At 40.6% G+C, this 19581-nt stretch overlaps 1 protein-coding gene across 5 annotated transcripts in view; it reads right to left on the reverse strand.

Annotated features, from left to right (window-relative positions):
- The window catches only part of CACNA2D1 (calcium voltage-gated channel auxiliary subunit alpha2delta 1), an 857854-nt gene that overhangs the window by 93044 nt on the left and 745229 nt on the right, over window positions 1-19581 (reverse strand). For all 5 annotated transcript variants that reach the window (XM_089685880.1, XM_089685888.1, XM_089685869.1 and 2 more), the window contains 3 exons: window positions 9136-9207; window positions 7585-7656; window positions 4370-4431 (listed from right to left, as the gene is read on the reverse strand). In XM_089685880.1, the coding sequence (XP_089542006.1) occupies window positions 4370-4431; window positions 7585-7656; window positions 9136-9207 (206 nt within the window). The remainder of the gene's footprint in view (window positions 1-4369; window positions 4432-7584; window positions 7657-9135; window positions 9208-19581) is intronic.

Genomic DNA, 19581 nt, shown 5'->3' on the forward strand with positions numbered 1-19581 from the left:
GCATTGGCAGCCCTTTTAGGCCTTTTTTAGTGTTAACTATTGTGCAATGGAGTGTGTGTATCTAGTACATGTACTGTATATATTAGTCCGGGGGGGGGGGGGGTTCTATTTGTGTTTTTTTTTCTGTATACAGTATTATATTTTTCAACTTTTTTTTAACAACACTTACAGTATCTCACAGAAGTGAGTACACCCCTCACATTTTTATAAATATTTTATTCTATCTTTTCATGTCACAACACTGAAGAAATGACACTTTGCTACAATGTAAAGTAATGAGTGTACAGCTTGTATAACAGTGTAAATTTTCTGTCCCCTCAAAATAACTCAACACGCAGCCATTTAATGTCTAAACCGCTGGCAACAAAAGTGAGTACACCGCTAAGTGAAAATGTCCAAATTGGGCCCAATTAGCCATTTTTCCTCCCCAGTGTCATGCGACTCGTTAGTGTTACAAGTTCTCAGGTTTGTTAAATTTGTTGTTTTTGCTCTCGCTCTCTCATACTGTCACTGGAAGTTCAACATGGCACCTCATGGCAAAGAACTCTCTGAGGATCTGAAAAAAAAGAATTGTTGCTCTACATAAAGATAGCCTAGGCTATAAGAACATTGCCAAGACCCTGAAACTGAGCTGCAGCACAGTGACCAAGACCATTCAGTGGTTTAACAGGACAGGTTCCACTCAGAACAGGCCTCGCCATAGTCGACCAAGGAAGTTGAGCGCATGTGCTCAGAGTCACATCCAGAGGTTGTCTTTGGGAAATAGACGTATGAGTGCTGCCAGCATTGCTGCAGAGGTTGAAGGGGTGGGGGGTCAGCCTTTCAGTGCTCAAACCATACACCACGCACTGCATCAAATTGGTCTGCATGGCTGTCATCCCAGAAGAAAGCCTCTTCTAAAGATGATGCTCAAAAAAGCCTGCAAACAGTTTGCTGAAGACAAGCAGACTAAGGACATGGATTACTGGAACCATGCCCTGTGGTCTGATGAGACCAAGATAAACTTTTTTGGTTCAGATGGTGTCAAGCATGTGTGGTGGCAACCAGGTGAGGAGTACAAAGACAAAGTGTGTCTTGCCTACAGTCAAGCATGGTGGTGGGAGTGTCATGGTTTGGAGCTGCATGAGTGCTGCCAGCACTGGGGAGCTACAGTTCATTGAAGGTACGATGAATTCCAACATGTACTGTGACATGCTGAAGCAGAGTATGATCCCCTCCCTTTGAAGACTGGGACACAGGGCAGTATTCCAACATGATAATGAACCCAAACACACCTCCAAGATGACCACTGCCTTGTTACAGAAGCTGAGGGTAAAGGTGAAGGACTGGCCAAGCATGTCTCCAGACCTAAACCCTATTGAGCATCTGTGGGGCATCCTCAAACAGAAGGTGGAGGAGCGTAAGATCTCTTAACATTCCATCAGCTCCGTGATGTCGTCATGGAGGAGGGGAAGAGGACTCCAGTGGTAACCTGTGAAGCTCTGGTGAACTCCATGCCCTAGAGGGTTAAGGCAGTGCTGGAAAATAATGGTGGCCACATATTGACACTTTGGGCCCAATTTGGACATTTTCACTTAGGGATGTACTCACTTTTGTTGCCAGCAGTTTAGACATTAAAGGCTGTGTATTGAGTTATTTTGAGGGGACAGAAAATTTACACTTATACAAGCTGTACACTCACTACTTTACATTGTAGCAAAATGTCATTTCTTCAATGTTGTCACATGAAAAGATAGAATAAAATATTTACAAAAATGTGAGGGGTGTACTCACGTCTGTGAGATACTGTAATTACCGTCAACAATGGTAACAAGACCATGCTTTACAGTATGTGCCAGTGATGAAAGGTCCTCTTTATGGAATCCTTAATCTCTCTCTATTCTATTAGCCAGCACAGATATGACATTGAACCAGGAAGTACTCATGAATGGACACTTCTATATTCAGATACACATAAAAGTCATGTTCACTGATCTAACCATTCTAGATTAAGAAGAAAAAACTGATAAATTAGACTGGCATGATTAAAGAATGCCAGTCTTATGGCTGGCAATATAAAGAAACTAGCACTTTGCAAGTGGAATGAGCGGAGCCACGTCAGCAAGAATGGATGCCACAATGTCAGGTGGACCTACTCCTTTTAACAAGCTTGAGTTCATAACAATCATGAACCTAAGCATATACTGTATTTTAATATATTGTATGAAATAACCTAATGGTGAAAGCCTACTACCACTTAAAAAGTTACACATAATAAAAAGATACACTGGTATGATAATCATAGTTGTAAAACATCTTTTTTATAATGTGATGTATCATGCAAAGAAATCACAAGATCTTTTCTAATTTGTTTTTCAATAGTGATTTATTCAGATAGTTATTCACTGGCTAGGACATGAAATTAAAAAGAGTCTGCCATATATAAAGCAAAGCAGGGAATTACTTTTCACCACAACACTAAATGATACCATTAAGATATGTCTCAGACTCACACAAGCAATTAAGTGGAAGACAAAGGTCTGACCTGTGAAATACAGCTCTGGAAGCTTGCAAATTAGAGCTTGGTTCAGAAGCTATTGAAAAATGTCAAACTACATCTGTTCTAAGTCAAACATCTCGTATGTTACTAGGTTTGTTAAATCTCTTCCTTTCAGTGCACAGGTGGAGACATTTAGGTTAACTGAATCAAGAAGCTAAAGGCTGTATTAAAAAACAAAAATATGTCTTTGTCACTACCATTAGATTTAAATTTTATGTGAGTGACAAATGATGGCCATCACATCAAATATCTATCTATCTATCTATCTATCTATCTATCTATCTATCTATCTATCTATCTATCTAATCATTAGTAAGAAGTCACATTTATTGAACTGAATGCCTGAAATTTGTAAACACTATAGAATTTAGGTCCACCAACTCCAAAACATATAAAGGGGCTGGATAGGACACAAGCAGCTAGCTCCAAAGAAATCCTGGGACATCTGCATATTATCCTGATGACTCTTGTTCGTAATAATGGCCACCAAATGCCTTCCCAAGCACAACGGGTAAACCAATCAATTTACACATACTGGGTTTTTTTTAGCAAATACATGTAGCAGAATACATTTTGGCCTAAATTTATGAAGAAATTTGATTTTTAACATTTTTTTACTGAATATATTTTATAGCAAAAAGTCAAAAATATTGTTTTTTTTTCAATAGTGCAAAAAATAAAACGGAGGTGATCAAATACCACCGAAAGAAAGCTCTATTTGTGGGGAAAAAAAGGACATACATTTCATTCTGGTGCAGCGTTGCACAGTCATGTTAAAGTAATTGTCAGTTAAAGTAACGCAGCACCGTATTGCAAAAAGTGGCCTGGTCAGGAAAGGTGGTAAATGCTCTGGAGGGAAAGTGATTAAGGTAATATGAATGTGCCTTTTCACATTTAGCTCAGTTACATTGCTAGCTAGATGGAAATTACAATTCACTGATTTTTGTTTGTTATCTAGAACAAAAGAATAGCAAAGGCTCTTTTAAAAAAAAATAATAAGCATGTTATAATTATCTGCTCTGTGCAGCCCCAAACTTTCTCTTCTGGGGTCCCATGATGGTACTACAAGCTCCTCCCCCATCCAAGTACCCCAATATCAAGCCACTTATGTTCTTGATTTTAAGCCAGTCTGTGTGTGTCTATAGAAATACACAGCACCGCTCAGCTACACCCCCATTCTTCCCTCCCATGATTTGACAGACAGCTGCAGGAGCCAATGGCCAAGCTTGTGAGTGCATAGAGAGAGTAGAGAAGAACTGAAGTCAGGCACAACACTGGATTGACGCTGTCCAGAGTTTTTCAATGAGTTGTTTGAAAATCTGCTTGATAATCTGGACAGCAAAGCAAGAATTTCAGGTAATGTCTGGTATGTACCTATGCTGCATGCAAACAGTGATTAGACAGTAAAAGAAAATACATTAAAATAAACTATGCACTAAGAGTCTATTCACACCTGAAAGCAGTGCCGGAAATCCATACGTTTCCTGCACCATGCTCAAAATGCACTGGGTGTGTGATCTGCTATGGGTGTCTAATGACACCCAAATGCAGATGGCAAACCTAGTGCTTTTTTCCTGCACCAGATTGCATGATACCGCTTTTTTAAAGTAGCACATGCTCTACTTTTAGTGCGATCAAGTGCAATTTAAGCCCATTCAAATGCATAGGCTGAAAATCACACCACCCTGAATCGCACAAATATCTCACAGGAACAGGGACAACATGTGGTTCACTATGCAGTTAGGTGTGAACTGGCCCTTAATCTAGATGTAGATGCCAAAATACAAGAATTTCTACAACTGTGTAATATAAATATTCAGAAATTAGTACCTATAGTCTGTTCCATTCACCGGGCCCCATGTATACGTTCTGTTGGCCTTGTCAATATACCTCTAAAAGACAGCAAAACAATGTCAGATGATCTGCATACACTCTGGACAATGGCTACATGCTGTATAGTGTCACACATTGGAGTCGCTGCCTATAAACAGTATAAGATATATATAGTTCCAAGGGTAGCCACGCTACTCTGTGTTTTGAGGTAAATGCCCAAGTGCTCACCCACAAAGAAATCCATATAAATCCAAAACTAGCTTAGAGGCACTCACGGGTCTTGCAGAGGAGGAAGATCAAAAACAGCAGTGTTTTTACTGTCATTGTGTCTTGAGAAAAATGGACGGAGCTCCATCGAAACGTTAACAATAAAAACACTGCTGCTTTTGATCTTCCTCCTCTGCAAAACCCGTGAGAGCTTGTAAACCAGTCTTGGATACATATACACTATGTTGCCAAAAGTATTGGGATGCCTGCCTTTCTACGCACATGAACCTTAATGGCATCCCAGTCTTAGTCCATAGGGTTCAATACTGAGTTCGCCCACCCTTTGCAGCTATACAGCTTCAACTCTTCTGGGAAGGCTGTCCACAAGGTTTAGGAGTGTGTCTATGGGAATATTTGACCATTCTTCCAGAAGTGCAGTTGTGAGGTCAGGCACTGATGTCAGACGAGAAGACCTGGCTTGCAGTCTCCACTCTAATTCATCCCAAAGGTGTTCTATGGTGTGGAAGTCAGGACTCAATCTTGATCATCCATGTCTTTATGGACCTTGTTTTTCGTACTGGAGAGCAGTCATATTGGAACAGGAAGGGGCCATCCCCAAACTGTTCCCACAAAGTTGTCCAAAATATGTTGGTATGCTGATGCCTTAAGAGTTCCCTTCACAGGAACTAAGGGGCCAAGCCCAACCCCTAAAAAACAACCCCACACCATAATCCCCCCTCCAGCAAACTTTACACTTATCACAATTCAGGCAAGTACCATTCTCCTGGCAACTGCCAAACCCAGATACGTCCATCGGATTGCCAGACAGAGAAGTGTGATTCGTCACTCCAGAGAACACGTCTCCACTGCTCTAAGTCCAGTGATAGTGTGCTTTACACCACTGCATCCGAGGATTTGTGTTGCACTTGGTGATGTAAGGATTGGATGCAGCTGCTCGGCTATAGAAAACACATTCCATGAAACTCTATGCAGTGTTGTACAACTCTGAAGGAAACATGAAGTTTGAAGGTCTTTAGCTATTGACTCTGCAGACAGTTGGTGACTTATGTGCACTGTGCACTTCAGCATGCGCTGACCCCGCTCCGTCATTTTACGTGGCCTACCTCTTTGTGGTTGAGTTTCTGTTGTTCCCAGTTACTTCCTTTTTGTTATAATACCACGAACAGTTGACTGTTGAATATTTAGTAGCAAGGAAATTTCACACATGGACTTATTGCACAGGTGGCAACCTATCACGGTACCATGCTTGAATTCACTGAGCTCCTCAGAGTGACCCATTCTTTCACAAATGTTTGTAGAAGCAGTCTGCATGCCTACGTGCTTGTTTTTTCACACCTGTGGCCATGGAGGTGATTAGAACATCTTAATCCAATGATTTGAAGGATTGTCCTAAAACGTTTGGCAATATAGTGTGTGCACACACACATTTTATGATTATTACTATTTTTTAAATAAAGCTGAACCATAAAGCTGAACCTTATAAACTATAGCAAGATTCTGGTCTGCAGTCAGTGCTCACAGTGCTCTTATACTGAAAGATGTAATTATATATACCTCTATAATAGTCTATTGTTACTAATGCTGCACTGCTGTTAAACCTAAAGTAGATGCAAACGCTAAATGAATGACATTTTACTCTATAAAGCACTGTGTCTTTTAAACAATAGACTTTTTTTCACATCCTATATGCAGGTACTTTAGGAAAAGTCACATGGTATTTCTGTAGATCAACTTCCTGATGATGACAGCAGTGGATCTTAACTTGCATAACAGTTGATGGAATAGCCACTTGAAGTCTCAATCAGAATCATGTGCACCAGGATGACAATGCAGGAGAACAACTGGAATTCACAACTGCAGCAGTACAAATGTGCACAATTTTTTTCCAAGCCTCAAACTCACTTTCTTTCCCTTAGTTGCAAGCACATTACTCAACCACTTTTAGTCCCAAAGGTCTACTGTAATACAGCAGGGAGGAGGTGGATGGGAGGGCAAAACTAACACTATACCTAGATCTCTCTTTCTCTAAGTGTATAAAAATACTTCGTCACATGATGTCACTACTCCAGTCAGACAGTTGGATGGCTATAGATTGCTGCATACAGTAGCTAGCTTCTCTAGTTTAAATCCAGAGAGGCTCCTTCCAGCATATGCCTATTTGAACACAAAATGGCTAATGACATGCATGTAGTGATAATAAATATTCAGGTAAAGAAAATTGACTGTAACTACAGACATCAGTGGACATTTTGTGTTAGTTTGTGTACAAACCGGAGGCAGTACTGACAAATACATGGTAGCTATGGCCATTGGCCAATCTATCATAGAGATAGTGATCCAATCTGTCCATGGACAAGGGATTGTGGGAAACTAATAGAACACCATGTTCATATTGCAAACATAACTTTTTTTGAGAATTGAGTCCGTCAGGAGCTTGAAGTCTGTAAGTGAATATAAGGGAGCATTTACTGGAAAAGGCAGCTTTCTTGCACCTTATTTTGACCTAAGCAACTCAGATGTCTACACCAATTTCTTGGCTGCCTGCTACCTGTCAGCACTGGAAAGGAGTTTATAGGGGAGAATTCCAAACTGAATCATCCCACTAGGCATACAAAGACTCATGCTTACTGGCCCTTTAGCCCTAAACAAAGCTGCTGCACTGTATGCCTGAAATACTTGACTAATGTTTTTCAGAAAGGGGAAAAAAAGGTTAAAAGAGAGAAAACACCAGAGAACAAGGTCTGGCAGACTGGGAATTATTCCTATAAAATCCAAAGACTGTTATAAACCTGTTCCACTGTAGAACACTGCAGATTAATTAACTCATGACTAGTGATATTGTTTGGAAATACACCTCTTCTAACAAGGAACATCTACAACACAATTTTGAAGTTACTTCATTTCAGAATTGCCAAGAAATACAGTATATTAAGCTACTATGAACACTTCAGTACCTTAATTCTCCAATATTTAACAATTCTCACCTCATCTTGGGATTTAACTAGTGTTTGAAAAGTGCGTTCCCCAATTTCTCCATCTATCATTTTTGTACGAATCTGGGGAAAAAAATATGTTGACAGATGCACAAAAAAATGTTGAATTATTCTTTAAAAAAACAGTTTCATATTTCTATGAATTCACATAAATGCTATCACATCAGTAAGAAAACACACCTCCATGACTAAGCCCCGTAGATGGGGCGAAACATTAGGGGACATGGACTGGATGGAGTCAGGCTGAGGATGCTATCACCTATTTTAAGCTGGGCTTCCATGGTGTGCGGTGGCTGAGATTTCTCTCCTTGTTCAATATGTAAACACACACTATCTTAGAGTTAATGCAGATAAATGGGTTTAGCATGGTATAGAAGATCGTTTTAACATCTCAAAGGTAATCTAAACAGTTTGAGTTACACTTTGTGATTACCTTAACATTTCAAGTCAGTGGAGTATGTTTATACTTACAGTATGTACAGTGTAGACTGGGTGACTAACTCTGCTATTGATAGTCTGCGTATTTATTTAGGTAAGGGTGTGTGAAATGGAAGGGGGATAAGTTATAGGGTAGGGCATGTAAGAGGTAAAATGTCTAAGTGTGGATGCACACATGTGCGGTGCGAATTGAAGCTATATTTTTACAGCTAATTGACAAAGCAGTTGTTCAGAGTTTCAGGTCAGGTTTAGATCAGGTTCAAGACAGGTTTACATCAGGTTCAGGTCAGGATTTTATCCTGTTCACAGCTGATGACATGTTTAGAATCAGTTCCCAAAGAAGTCAATAGCCCAAAATCTGCACCTGAACCAAACCGCACTGCTCAGAAATCAAGACAGGACTCTTTTTCAATCCGCACTGCCAGTGCACCGGACATACAGTATGTGAACAGGCACCATAGGAAGCACTGTTATTTTACAGGTTATATGGATTGGATGCAGTTCAAACCACATCCATTGCACATATGTGTGAACTGTCACTTATTGTGGCTAAACCTGCTTTAACAGGAACATGTACCAGGAAACAATCTAACATAAACCAGGAAAAAGTGATCTGGGAGGTATAAAAAGATTTTTTACTTCTTAGATCAATTTTCCTGCATTTAGAAAAGCTAAACTCAGGAGTGCAGTGTGAATGGGGCTATACACGATTCTGCCACACTGCATAGATCGGCAGGTGGCAGACGTATTTCCTGGTTCAACAATTCTGCTTCCGGAGGAACCTCTTTGCCTTCATCTTGCTAATTGGACAATAAATCAGTATCACCACCTCTGCTCAATTAGCAGGGAGCGGATCTTGGAAACAGAAATGCTCAACCCTTGAATAGTAATTTTCCTCACTGTGCAGTGTGACAGATGTCTGTAAATTACAAAAATAATTGTATAGAATTGCAATCCTTTTGCAAACAAAAAGGTTCACATTTTATGGTATACTTAGCTGTTCGATCAAAGTTCTTCTTTCATTTAGACAAAAAATATATTTTCTGAGTGTTGAATATTTTAAAAACCTTTCTAAGGATATGTTGAGGGGAAAAACAGCTTTACCTCCACTTTGTGTTCATTTTCCAGTTCTGCATCCAAGAAATCAAGTGTAACTGGTTCCTGTGATTTTGGATTCTGTAGCAAACAAAAAAATGATAAAGTAACACATTTGCAGTAAAATCAACTACTGATTACTAACCAAATGGCCTAAACTATTTGAAGCAAAATAAAACTTACCACTTTGGATTTGTTGCGCTATGAAACAATAACCATTTAACATCAATATTTATTATAGTGTATTACACTACACTACTGTATTAGGCTATTTTTAGAAGCTAAATTCTATGCTACTATGTTCACTACAATCTTGCAGCTACAGAGCACAGCTAACTAAGGTATGATATTAACATTGCATTTTTCTTTGAGGGTTTATTCTATATAATTCATATACTGGGATTATTAATGTCATTTAGCTCATGGTTATTTTTTTACCTACTACCCAGGTCACATGAAATCCATCATCCAATATCTGTTTGTCTTTTTTACCTAACTGGAGCCTTCAGTCACATTTTTTTCACCTCCTATCACACACACTTTCCACAACACATTAACCCTTTGTTTCCCTTGTCTTATTTTACTACTACCATCAAATTGTTTTTATTACCCTGAATATCATGTTTTACCTTAGTATACCAACCTCTGAAAACCACCTTTATACAGTATCTTCTGATATTTCAGTTCTCATGATCTTCCTATCCTTATCATAATCCTCATCTCATATACTATATTTCAAATTTATTTATGATGTTTTTACCTAACACACACTATTATCATTTTATTTGCAAATTCCATATCTATATCTCTCCTAACGTACTGTACAACCTTTTATTATCATACCACTATCACTATAAAACAAATTGTCATTTTGTTAGGTTACTATATTCAGTGGTAGTCATCAGCCAAAGCAAATTATATCTACAGTGTGTAAACCAATCAGCCACTTTACGACCACTTAGAGGTTAAGTGGATAACATTGATTATCTTGTTACATCTGGAAGTCAGTGGGATACTGTACACTAGGTAATGTGATGGACAGCAGAAATATTCTTTTATTTTTGTGTTGGTTGGAGTTCCTGTGCCCCGCGGGGGGGGATATAGGATGGATCTCAGCAGGGAGCAAAGACAGCATGGTCTTGTGTGGCTGTGAAAGACCAGTCCAGACCAGTTCTTACCAGGAAGTTGGGAGGTTGGGACAATTGAAAGAGCCATGCGCTCTCTTGATGAATGAGAGAGTCACTCCTAGCTGAGCCTAACTAGGAGACGCATGGAACTGTGCTTTGTTTTGTGCGCTGCTGGGACTTGTGGTCCTATAATGCCTGTGCGGTCTTGAAGCTGCGGCCAAGAAACACTGCTGACTGCTGTGTCCCTGGAAAGCTGAGTGCTCCACGGGTCCCTATCTCCTGGCTTCTGCCGCCCCTGAAATCGTGAGTGTTCCTGCACATGGTCAGCTGGTTGCCCCTGGAAACTACAGTTGTGTCCAAAATTATTCAACCCCCAATGCTGTAAAGGGGTTTAGGGACTATAGTGTACATTTGGAATTGTATTCAGAATCAAATCCTACAAGGACGTTGTAACTACCCAAATGCAACTAAAATGACATCAATTGTTTATGTAATACAGTAGTAAATGGTTCTTATGTGGTTTCTTCATTGCCACAATTATTCAACCCCTTAAAGACTACCACTCTGAAGAACAGAGGTTCATACAGGTGCTTTCCATCAGGTATTGAAAACACCTGTGGATGTCACCGAGCAGCAATCAAGCATAATAAGCACCAATTAGGCAGCTTTAAAATGACTGTGATACTCAGCTCCTTCTAGACATTTACTGGTGTGGTTACAAACATGGTGAAGGCAAGAGAATGGTCCAGGAAGACAAGAGAAGAGGTGATTTCTCTTCACAGGAAGGGCAATGGCTATAAGAAGATTGCAAAGATGTTAAACATACCAAGAGACACCTTAGGAAGCATCATTCGCAAATTCAAGGCAAAGGGCACTGTTGAAACGCTACCTGGTCGTGGCAGAAAGAAGATGCTGACTTCGACTGCTGTGCGCTACCTGAAGCGTAGAGTGGAGAGAAGTCCCCGTGTGACTGCTGAGGAACTGAGAAAAGATTTGTCAGATGTGGGTACAGAAGTTTCAGCCCAGACAATAAGACGCACACTGCGTAATGAAGGCCTCCGTGCCAGAACTCCCAGGCGTACCCCCTTGCTGTCTCCAAAGAATAAGAAGAGTCGACTGCAGTATGCCAAAAGCCATGTGGACAAACCACAAAAGTTGTGGGATAGTGTTCTGTGGACTGATGAAACAAAATTAGAACTGTTTGGGCCCATGGATCAACGCTATGTTTGGAGGAGGAAGAACAAGGCCTATGATGAAAAGAACACCTTGCCTACTGTGAAGCATGGTGGAGGGTCAATCATGCTTTGGGGCTGTTTTGCTTCTGCAGGTACAGGGAAGCTTCAGCGTGTGCAAGGTACCATGAATTCTCTTCAGTACCAGGAGATATTGGATGGAAACGTGATGCAGTCCGTCACACACCTGAGGCTTGGGAGACGTTGGACCTTTCAACAGGACAATGATCCCAAGCATACCTCCAAGTCCACTAGAGCATGGTTGCAGAGGAAAGGCTGGAACATTTTGGAGTGGCCATCGCAGTCACCAGACTTAAATCCGATTGAGAACCTCTGGTGGGACTTAAAGAAAGCAGTTGCAGTGCGCAAGCCTAAGAATGTGACTGAACTGGAGGCCTTTGCCCATGAAGAATGGGCGAAGATACCCGTAGATCGCTGCAAGACACTTGTGTCAAGCTATGCTTCACGTTTAAAAGCTGTTATAACTGTAAAAGGATGCTGTACTAAGTACTAAGATTGAATGTCACTTGGGGGTTGAATAAAACTGATAATGCTGTGAGCACAGAAAAGACATTTGTGGTTATTTCATTATAACTGTTATGTTATATTTGTCTGACCTACAAGTGCCTCTTTAATGTAAATGTAAGCAAGATGACTGAATGATCAAAAGCAATGTCAAACTGGCCAAAACACTCAATTTCAGTGGGGGTTGAATAATTTTGGCCACAACTGTATCTGCCGTGAGTGCCCCTACAAGCCGCATGTAGTGGAGTGTGGAACTGTCCTTATTGTGCGCCCCTTGCCCAGACTGCCTAAACGGGTGCCCATATCACCCCTGCCTGGACTGCCCCATTCTACGCCCATATTCTCCATTGCCTGGACTGCCCCTAGTGTGTGCCCGGATTATCGTAGCTACCTGGACTGCCCCACTGAGTGCTCGGACCATCGCTACCTGAATCGCCCTATCCTGAGCCGGATTATCACTGTTTGGACTCCTCCCCCACTTTCCCCCTTTTTGGGTACCCGGACGCTACCCTTGTTACCTTGATTGAGTGTCTCTCCTATTTCAATAAAACTTTGTGTGTTTATCATCCTCCGTGTGCGTTCTGTCCCACCTACGCTTCCGTCACAGGCAACAACTGAACATGTTGTCCCTGAATTTCATGTGTTCAAAGCAGAAAATATGGGCATAGCAGTTTGTAGCCAATGGGGCAGTGTAGCTGCAGACTGGTCAGGTGTCCATGCTAACCAGTGTTCACAGTCAAATGCACCTACAATGAGCTTGTGAGCATCAGAAATGGACCCGGTCTAATGAATCATGTTTTCTTTTACATGATGTGGATGGCCAGATGTTTGTCCATTGCTTACAGGGCACCAGGATGCACTATGGGAAGAAGGAAAGCCAGGGGAGGCAGTGCGATGCTTTGGGCATTGTTCTGCTGGGAAACCTCAGCTCCTGCCATTCATGTGACCTTTACATTGATACATACCACCTTCCTAATCATTGTTGCTGACCAAGTAAACCCCTTCATAGGAATGAGATTACCCGATGGCATTGACCTCTTTCAGCAAGATATTGCATCCTGCCAAACTGCAAACATGGTTCAAGAGAGGTTTGAGGAACACAACGAGTTTGAGGTGTTGACTACAACTACAACCCCTAGACTGATCATTGGAGTAACAACCGGAAGATGTGTTCACCTGGCTATAGGAAGAGGTATGTGCTTGGCTGCGGGAGAAGATCTAGGGGAAAGCCTGGGAAAGATACAAGTGGCTCCTATGGGGGCAGCGCTACAACAGTAACATATCCTTCCCACATTGAAAAAAAAATTTAGACTACATAGCTGCACTTAAAGAAATACATTCCTCTTTATCATTTAAATCCATAAACCACATGAGACCAAGATGATTTAAGTAAATTAGCCTTTGGAGGTAAGTTATTTTCCAGGGTATAATTAGGCAATACTGAACAAGACATGTAAGACCTGCCTATATAGAGACATAATGAGAAAATTTATAGTGTCATGCAGTAAAAGCAACAACAATATGATATGTGGCATATTAAATATATTGTAAAAGTCACCGATTTCACACAGCAATCTCATTTTTGATGTACTACTTTTTACTTTTTTGCTATGAAAACACACTCACACATAAAATAGAGAAATGGTTTCTCATGCACCTGAAAAACCAGGAAACAGACTAATTCATTTATAAGTCATATTAAACTGTGCACTCTGATATCTAACTTGTAAATAGATATTTTTGTAATCTGAAACTCAATAAGGTACAGCAGATTAAAATGATTTTGATTTCAATTATTTATGTTTATACGCGTGTTGATGATCACATATTACAAAAGAAAAAGAGTTTATGAGCTATGCTTGCCTTTCATTTTATTATTGTAAAAGGTAGCTATGTAAAATCTTATGTAACTTGCCACAAGGACTAGGATTGTGAAAAAATTGCTCATTAAAGATCTGCAAAGAAATGGCTGATGTCCCATGTTTAAAGAGTACTTACAGTGCATTCCTAAAGTATTCAGACCCCCTTCACTTTTTCAATATTGCTATATTGCAGCCTGATGCTACAGTTGCTTAAAATCTTTTTTTTCCCTCATTAATCTACACTCAGTACCCCATAATGACAAAGCAAAAACAGAACTTTAGAAATGTCAGTGAATTTATTAAAAAGAAAAAACTCACATCCAATGTATTTAAGTGTTCAGACCAGGGGCGGACTGACAACTCATGGGGCACCCGGGCAATAGGGGATCATGGGGCCCCTGTGTCCTTGCCCAAACTCAAAGCACACCCAAAAAAGCCTATAAAAGGTATCAGGGGCATTTCATGGGGCCTCCTACTGACCCAGGGCCCTCGGGCAGTGCCCGAGTGCTCAAATGGCCAGTCCACCCCTGGTTCAGAACGTTTACTCAGTACTTTGTTAAAGTACCTTTGGTAGAAATTACAACTTTGAGTCTTTTTGGATATGATGCAACAAGCTTTGCACACCTGGATTTGGGGGATTTCTGCCTTTTCTGAAGGGGGCCTGAATACACTAGGAATGCACTGTAGTTTAGTAGTACCGTATTTTTCGCTCCATAAGACGCACTTTTTTCCCCCCAAAAAAGGGGGGAAATGTCAGTGCGTCTTATGGAGCGAATATAAAGCGGCCGGTCCGGTATTTCTACCACCACCACGTCAGAATACCGGGCCGGCCGCTCAGCTGTTCTCTCCTGCAGGGCCTTACCTGTTCCTCGCTCCAGCGCTGCACAGTCTTCCCGCGCTGGCTTCTGTGACAGCCGGGTGCCCACTGCGCATGTGCTGCACTTTGTGAATGATCCGGTGTCTTCTGGGACACATGACAGGTCCCAGAAGGCTCCGAGCCATTCACAAAGCGCAGCGCTTCTCGCGCATGCGCAGTGGGCACCCGGCTGTCACAGAAGCCGGCCCGGGAAGAAGAGGGAAGGAGAACTCCGCAGAAGTGGGAGCGGGTACCTGTCAAATTCAGGTACCCGCTCCCCCTCCATCCCCAAAGGTCAGCAGTCTCTGGTCATTCCCTGCACTGTCTGCAGTCTCTGGTCATTCCCTGCACTGTCTGCAGTCTCTGGTCATTCCCTGCACTGTCTGCAGTCTCTGGTCATTCCCTGCACTGTCTGCAGTCTCTGGTCATTCCCTGCACTGTCTGCAGTCTCTGGTCATTCCCTGCACTGTGTCCGCAGTCTCTGGTCATTCCCTGCACTGTCTGCAGTCTCTGGTCATTCCCTGCACTGTGTCCGCAGTCTCTGGTCATTCCCTGCACTGTCTGCAGTCTCTGGTCATTACCTGCACTGTGTCTGCAGTCTCTGGTCATTCCCTGCACTGTGTCCGCAGTCTCTGGTCATTCCCTGCACTGTGTCCGCAGTCTCTGGTCATCTCCTGTACTGTGTCCGCAGTCTCTGGTCATCTCCTGTACTGTGTCCGCAGTCTCTGGTCATCTCCTGTACTGTGTCCGCAGTCTCTGGTCATCTCCTGTACTGTGTCCGCAGTCTCTGGTCATCTCCTGTAGTACATCCGCAGTCTCTGGTCATCTCCTGCACTATGTCCACAGTCTCTGGTCATCTCCTGCACTATGTCTGCAGTCTCTGCTCATCTCCTGCACTGTGTCCGCAGTCTCTGGTCATCTCCTGTACTGTGTCCGCAGTCTCTGGTCATCTCCTGTACTGTGTCCACAGTCTCTGGTCATCTCCTGCACTGTGTCCGCAGTCTCTGGTCATCTCCTGTACTGTGTCCGCAGTCTCTGGTCATCTCCTGTACTATGTCCGCAGTCTCTGGTCATCTCCTGTACTATGTCCGCAGTCTCTGGTCATCTCCTGCACTGTGTCCGCAGTCTCTGGTCATCTCCTGTACTGTGTCCGCAGTCTCCGGTCATCTCCTATACTATGTCCGCAGTCTCCGGTCATCTCCTGTACTATGTCCGCAGTCTCCGGTCATCTCCTGTACTGTGTCCGCAGTCTCTGGTCATCTCCTGTATTGTGTCCACAGTCTCTGGTCATCTGCAGTACTGTGTCTGCAGTCCATTGGTTCAGAATATTTTTTTTTCTTGTTTTTCGCCTCTAAAACCTAGGTGCGTCTTATGGTCAGGTGCATCTTATGGAGCGAAAAATACGGTATTTAGTGTAGATATACCAAGATACTTTCTTAGCAAAGTTAAATTTAAATTTAGGGACATTCGATAAGTACAGTTTATTGCTTGATTCACACTTGGGTAAATCAAGACAAAAACGCTAGAAAGTAAAAGCATATTCAGTATCACAGGTACATGTGAACCATGTCTAAAGGTGCTTTGTGTAGTATAGGTATGACATTTCACCTTCATTTAGCACATTCACATGTACATTTTAACAAAAAAAAAATAGATATTTCTATAATGAACAAAGGTATCAGTACACTTACTGACAGTGTGCAGACTGCTGACATCTAAAATGTTACAAAAAATGTTGAAAGTGCTGATGGTCAACACTTCTGACTATACCAGACCAAATGTAACTTAGAAAAACGTGCAGCTGATTTTGTACAATAACTCCGTCTTCCATGTACTAGGTGTCTGAATTTTTTTTCTTATTGGCCAATATAATGTCATTCTAGCTTCTACAACTTTTGCTAAGTATGAAAGAAAAACTTAAAAACATTACTAGTTTCAGATTTCGGATCCTCTTCTGTACCATGTATGGATAGGTAAACATGAATAAACCAACAAGCACATGATAAATAATGCAACAAAATAATCAAAATGAAAAATAAGGCAGATTCTTACATGCAATGGATAATGAATAGCAGGCCGAGACCAAAGAAGCATGCATGAAAAGCAATGCCAATGCAGAACAGAAATGTCCCATTCCAACCAAAAAGAATAAAAAAAGAAAGATACAATAAGAATGCATACATACTTCAGCTATTGTTCTTAGTCATGCAATGACAAACAGAAATTCATTATTTGAAACTTAATGTATAGAGGACACTAATATTCAAACAGTCAATACTAAAGTCAAAATGGAAAAAAACAAAAAAAAAAGAAGATATTGAAAAAACGGAGAAACACAATAAATGTAATGAAAGCTATAACCAGTTGCCCGTTCCTCACCAGGCCATTTTTTGCGATACGGTGCTGTGTTACTTTAACTGACAATTGCGTGGTCATGCAACGGTGTACCCAAATTAAATGTTCTTTTTTGATCACATCTGCGGTTTTTACTTTTTGTGTTATAAACAAAAAAAAGACCAGCAATTTTGAAAAACACCCAATATTTTTTATTTTCTACTGTAAAACAAATCCAATAAAATTTTTTAAAAAATCTAATTTTTTCATAAATTTAGGCCAAAATGTATTCTGCTACATATTATTTGGTAGAAAAAATCTCAATAAGCGTATATATTAATTAGTTTGTGCAAAAGTTATAGCGTCTAAAGACTATGGACATATACTGGAATTTTTTTTTACAGTAGTAATGGCAGCAATCAGCGACTTATAGTGGGACTGCAATATTGCGGCAGACATTTTTATACTGATGCTTTCTGGGAACCAGTGGAACTATTACAGTGATCAGTGCTAAAAGTATTCACTGCTTACTGTAGTAATGACACTGGGTGGGAAGGGGTTAACATCTAGGGTATTCAAAGGGTTAAGTGTGTGCCAGCTATGTGCTTGGTGTACACTAGGCAGTGCTGGAACAAGAGGAAGTAATGGATCGTGTTCCTAGCTCTGCAGGGACACATGATTGAACACTCCCTCCTGTCACAACAGAGCTGTGCCTATGTAAACATAGATACAGCTCTGTTCTTCCTCCTCTGCGGGTGTTGGTGGACATCCCTTCAACAGGACTTGCAGATCAGCTTCTGCTGTGACAGTTCACAGCAGAAGTGATCTGCCGGTGATCCGCCCCTGTGAGGTGGAAGTACAAAATCACGTATATATACGTGATTTTGCACAGGAGAGCCGCCCTGTAGCAATACAACTGCTATAGGGCAGGGGTAAAGTGGTTAATACATAAAGTAATATACAAATGCAGTGACTGGCATGCAGTAAAGGTGAAAAATAATGTATACAAATAGACAAACTGGTGGATATGATACGTGAAACAAAATAATATTAATGAAATCAATCAATATTACCTGACATGCTGCATTTTTACCTTTGGAAGGAAACGTGTGTGTGTGTGTATATATATATATATATTTATTTATTTTTTGTTGTTTTTTGTTTTTTTTGTTTTTACAAAAGCAACCAAAATTAGAAAAATACAAACTGTACCTTTTTTAACTTAACTATAATGTTAAGTCAGTACTTTTTCAACACTTATATTTACAATAAGAACAATATCATACACAGACACAAAAGGGTATCCATACATTGTTTCCAAAGTGCTGTGCTTAAAGTGATTGTAACTGTATTAGTGCACTTGGCACTTGAAAAGCACAAATGAGTGCTGCCCATTATACTTTTTTAATTTGCATTAACAATTAAATTATCAGGACAAGCATTCATGGTGCACTACCTTCTTCTAAGGTTCAAGCTGTAGTGTAGTGATACACAAAGCATGAGCATAATGGCAATAACAAATAAAGTAATAAAGATCATATACAGTAGCTGTACCTCCAGTAATGTGGTGTGCCTCATGTAATGCAAGCAGGGAAGTTACATGGTGAGACAAATATTGAATTTTCATTGACACACCATAAAAAAATGGTGATTTCTGTGCACCTTTAAGACATTTCGCATAACCAGACCATTCAAAGGAAGACATGAATGTTTTTATTCCTAAGGGAATGTTACAAAGAAAAGCCTTTGAACTATTAATGATAATTCTATTTGACACAAAAGATAATGGACTCAATATAGAGAGTTTTTTTTAATTGAATACCAAACAGTCTTTATGACCATTCTCTCCTCTTTGACTTTCTTTTCTCCCTCCCATTCCATTGCTCTTTGCCTTATCTGACTAACGTTCTCCTTTTAATTACCATATGCTTTTTTTTCTTCTTTTTTGAGATTATTGTTCTTCACATATTGCTAATGCTTTATGTATCAGTACTGTTTGTACCTTAGAACAAAGGGATACACCCCCAAAATCTTGTCCTAAAAATGTACCTATTACAGTTTCATGCACAGTAATCAAAAGTGTCTCACACGGAGTTTGACAATCCTGCATATATGAATGACACTGTGTCATGAAAGGGGTGTTTTTTGGTAATTTGTTAAAAGTTGCTAGATTTTTATAAAGGTGAGCTACCCACAACCAAGAGGACACTTGTGATGCCTCTTTCTTTGCTGTGAAGTTCTGTGTATTTTCAGACTTTAAACTCGGGCACCTTTGGGTCCGAACCATAAATAGAACATTGACCTGCATGCATAGGGGTTGGTTTGCTAAAGGATAATAGGTTGTTCACTTAGCAAATGGAAATTTTCCTTTAGCTCTGTGAATGAGGTGAAGCTCTGATGACTAGCATCATCCAAACATGCTCAAGCAAAAATATTTTTTTTTATTTTCCTTGCAAGTGCTTGAGTATTCTTTGAAAATGGGATTTAACCACGTTAACTAAGCTAAGTAATATTTCCCT

This window comes from Staurois parvus, unplaced genomic scaffold (assembly GCF_062004578.1).
Source record: "Staurois parvus isolate SC_StPar_1 unplaced genomic scaffold, SC_StPar_1.0 ptg000019l, whole genome shotgun sequence".
In the NCBI taxonomy this organism is placed as follows: domain Eukaryota; kingdom Metazoa; phylum Chordata; class Amphibia; order Anura; family Ranidae; genus Staurois; species Staurois parvus.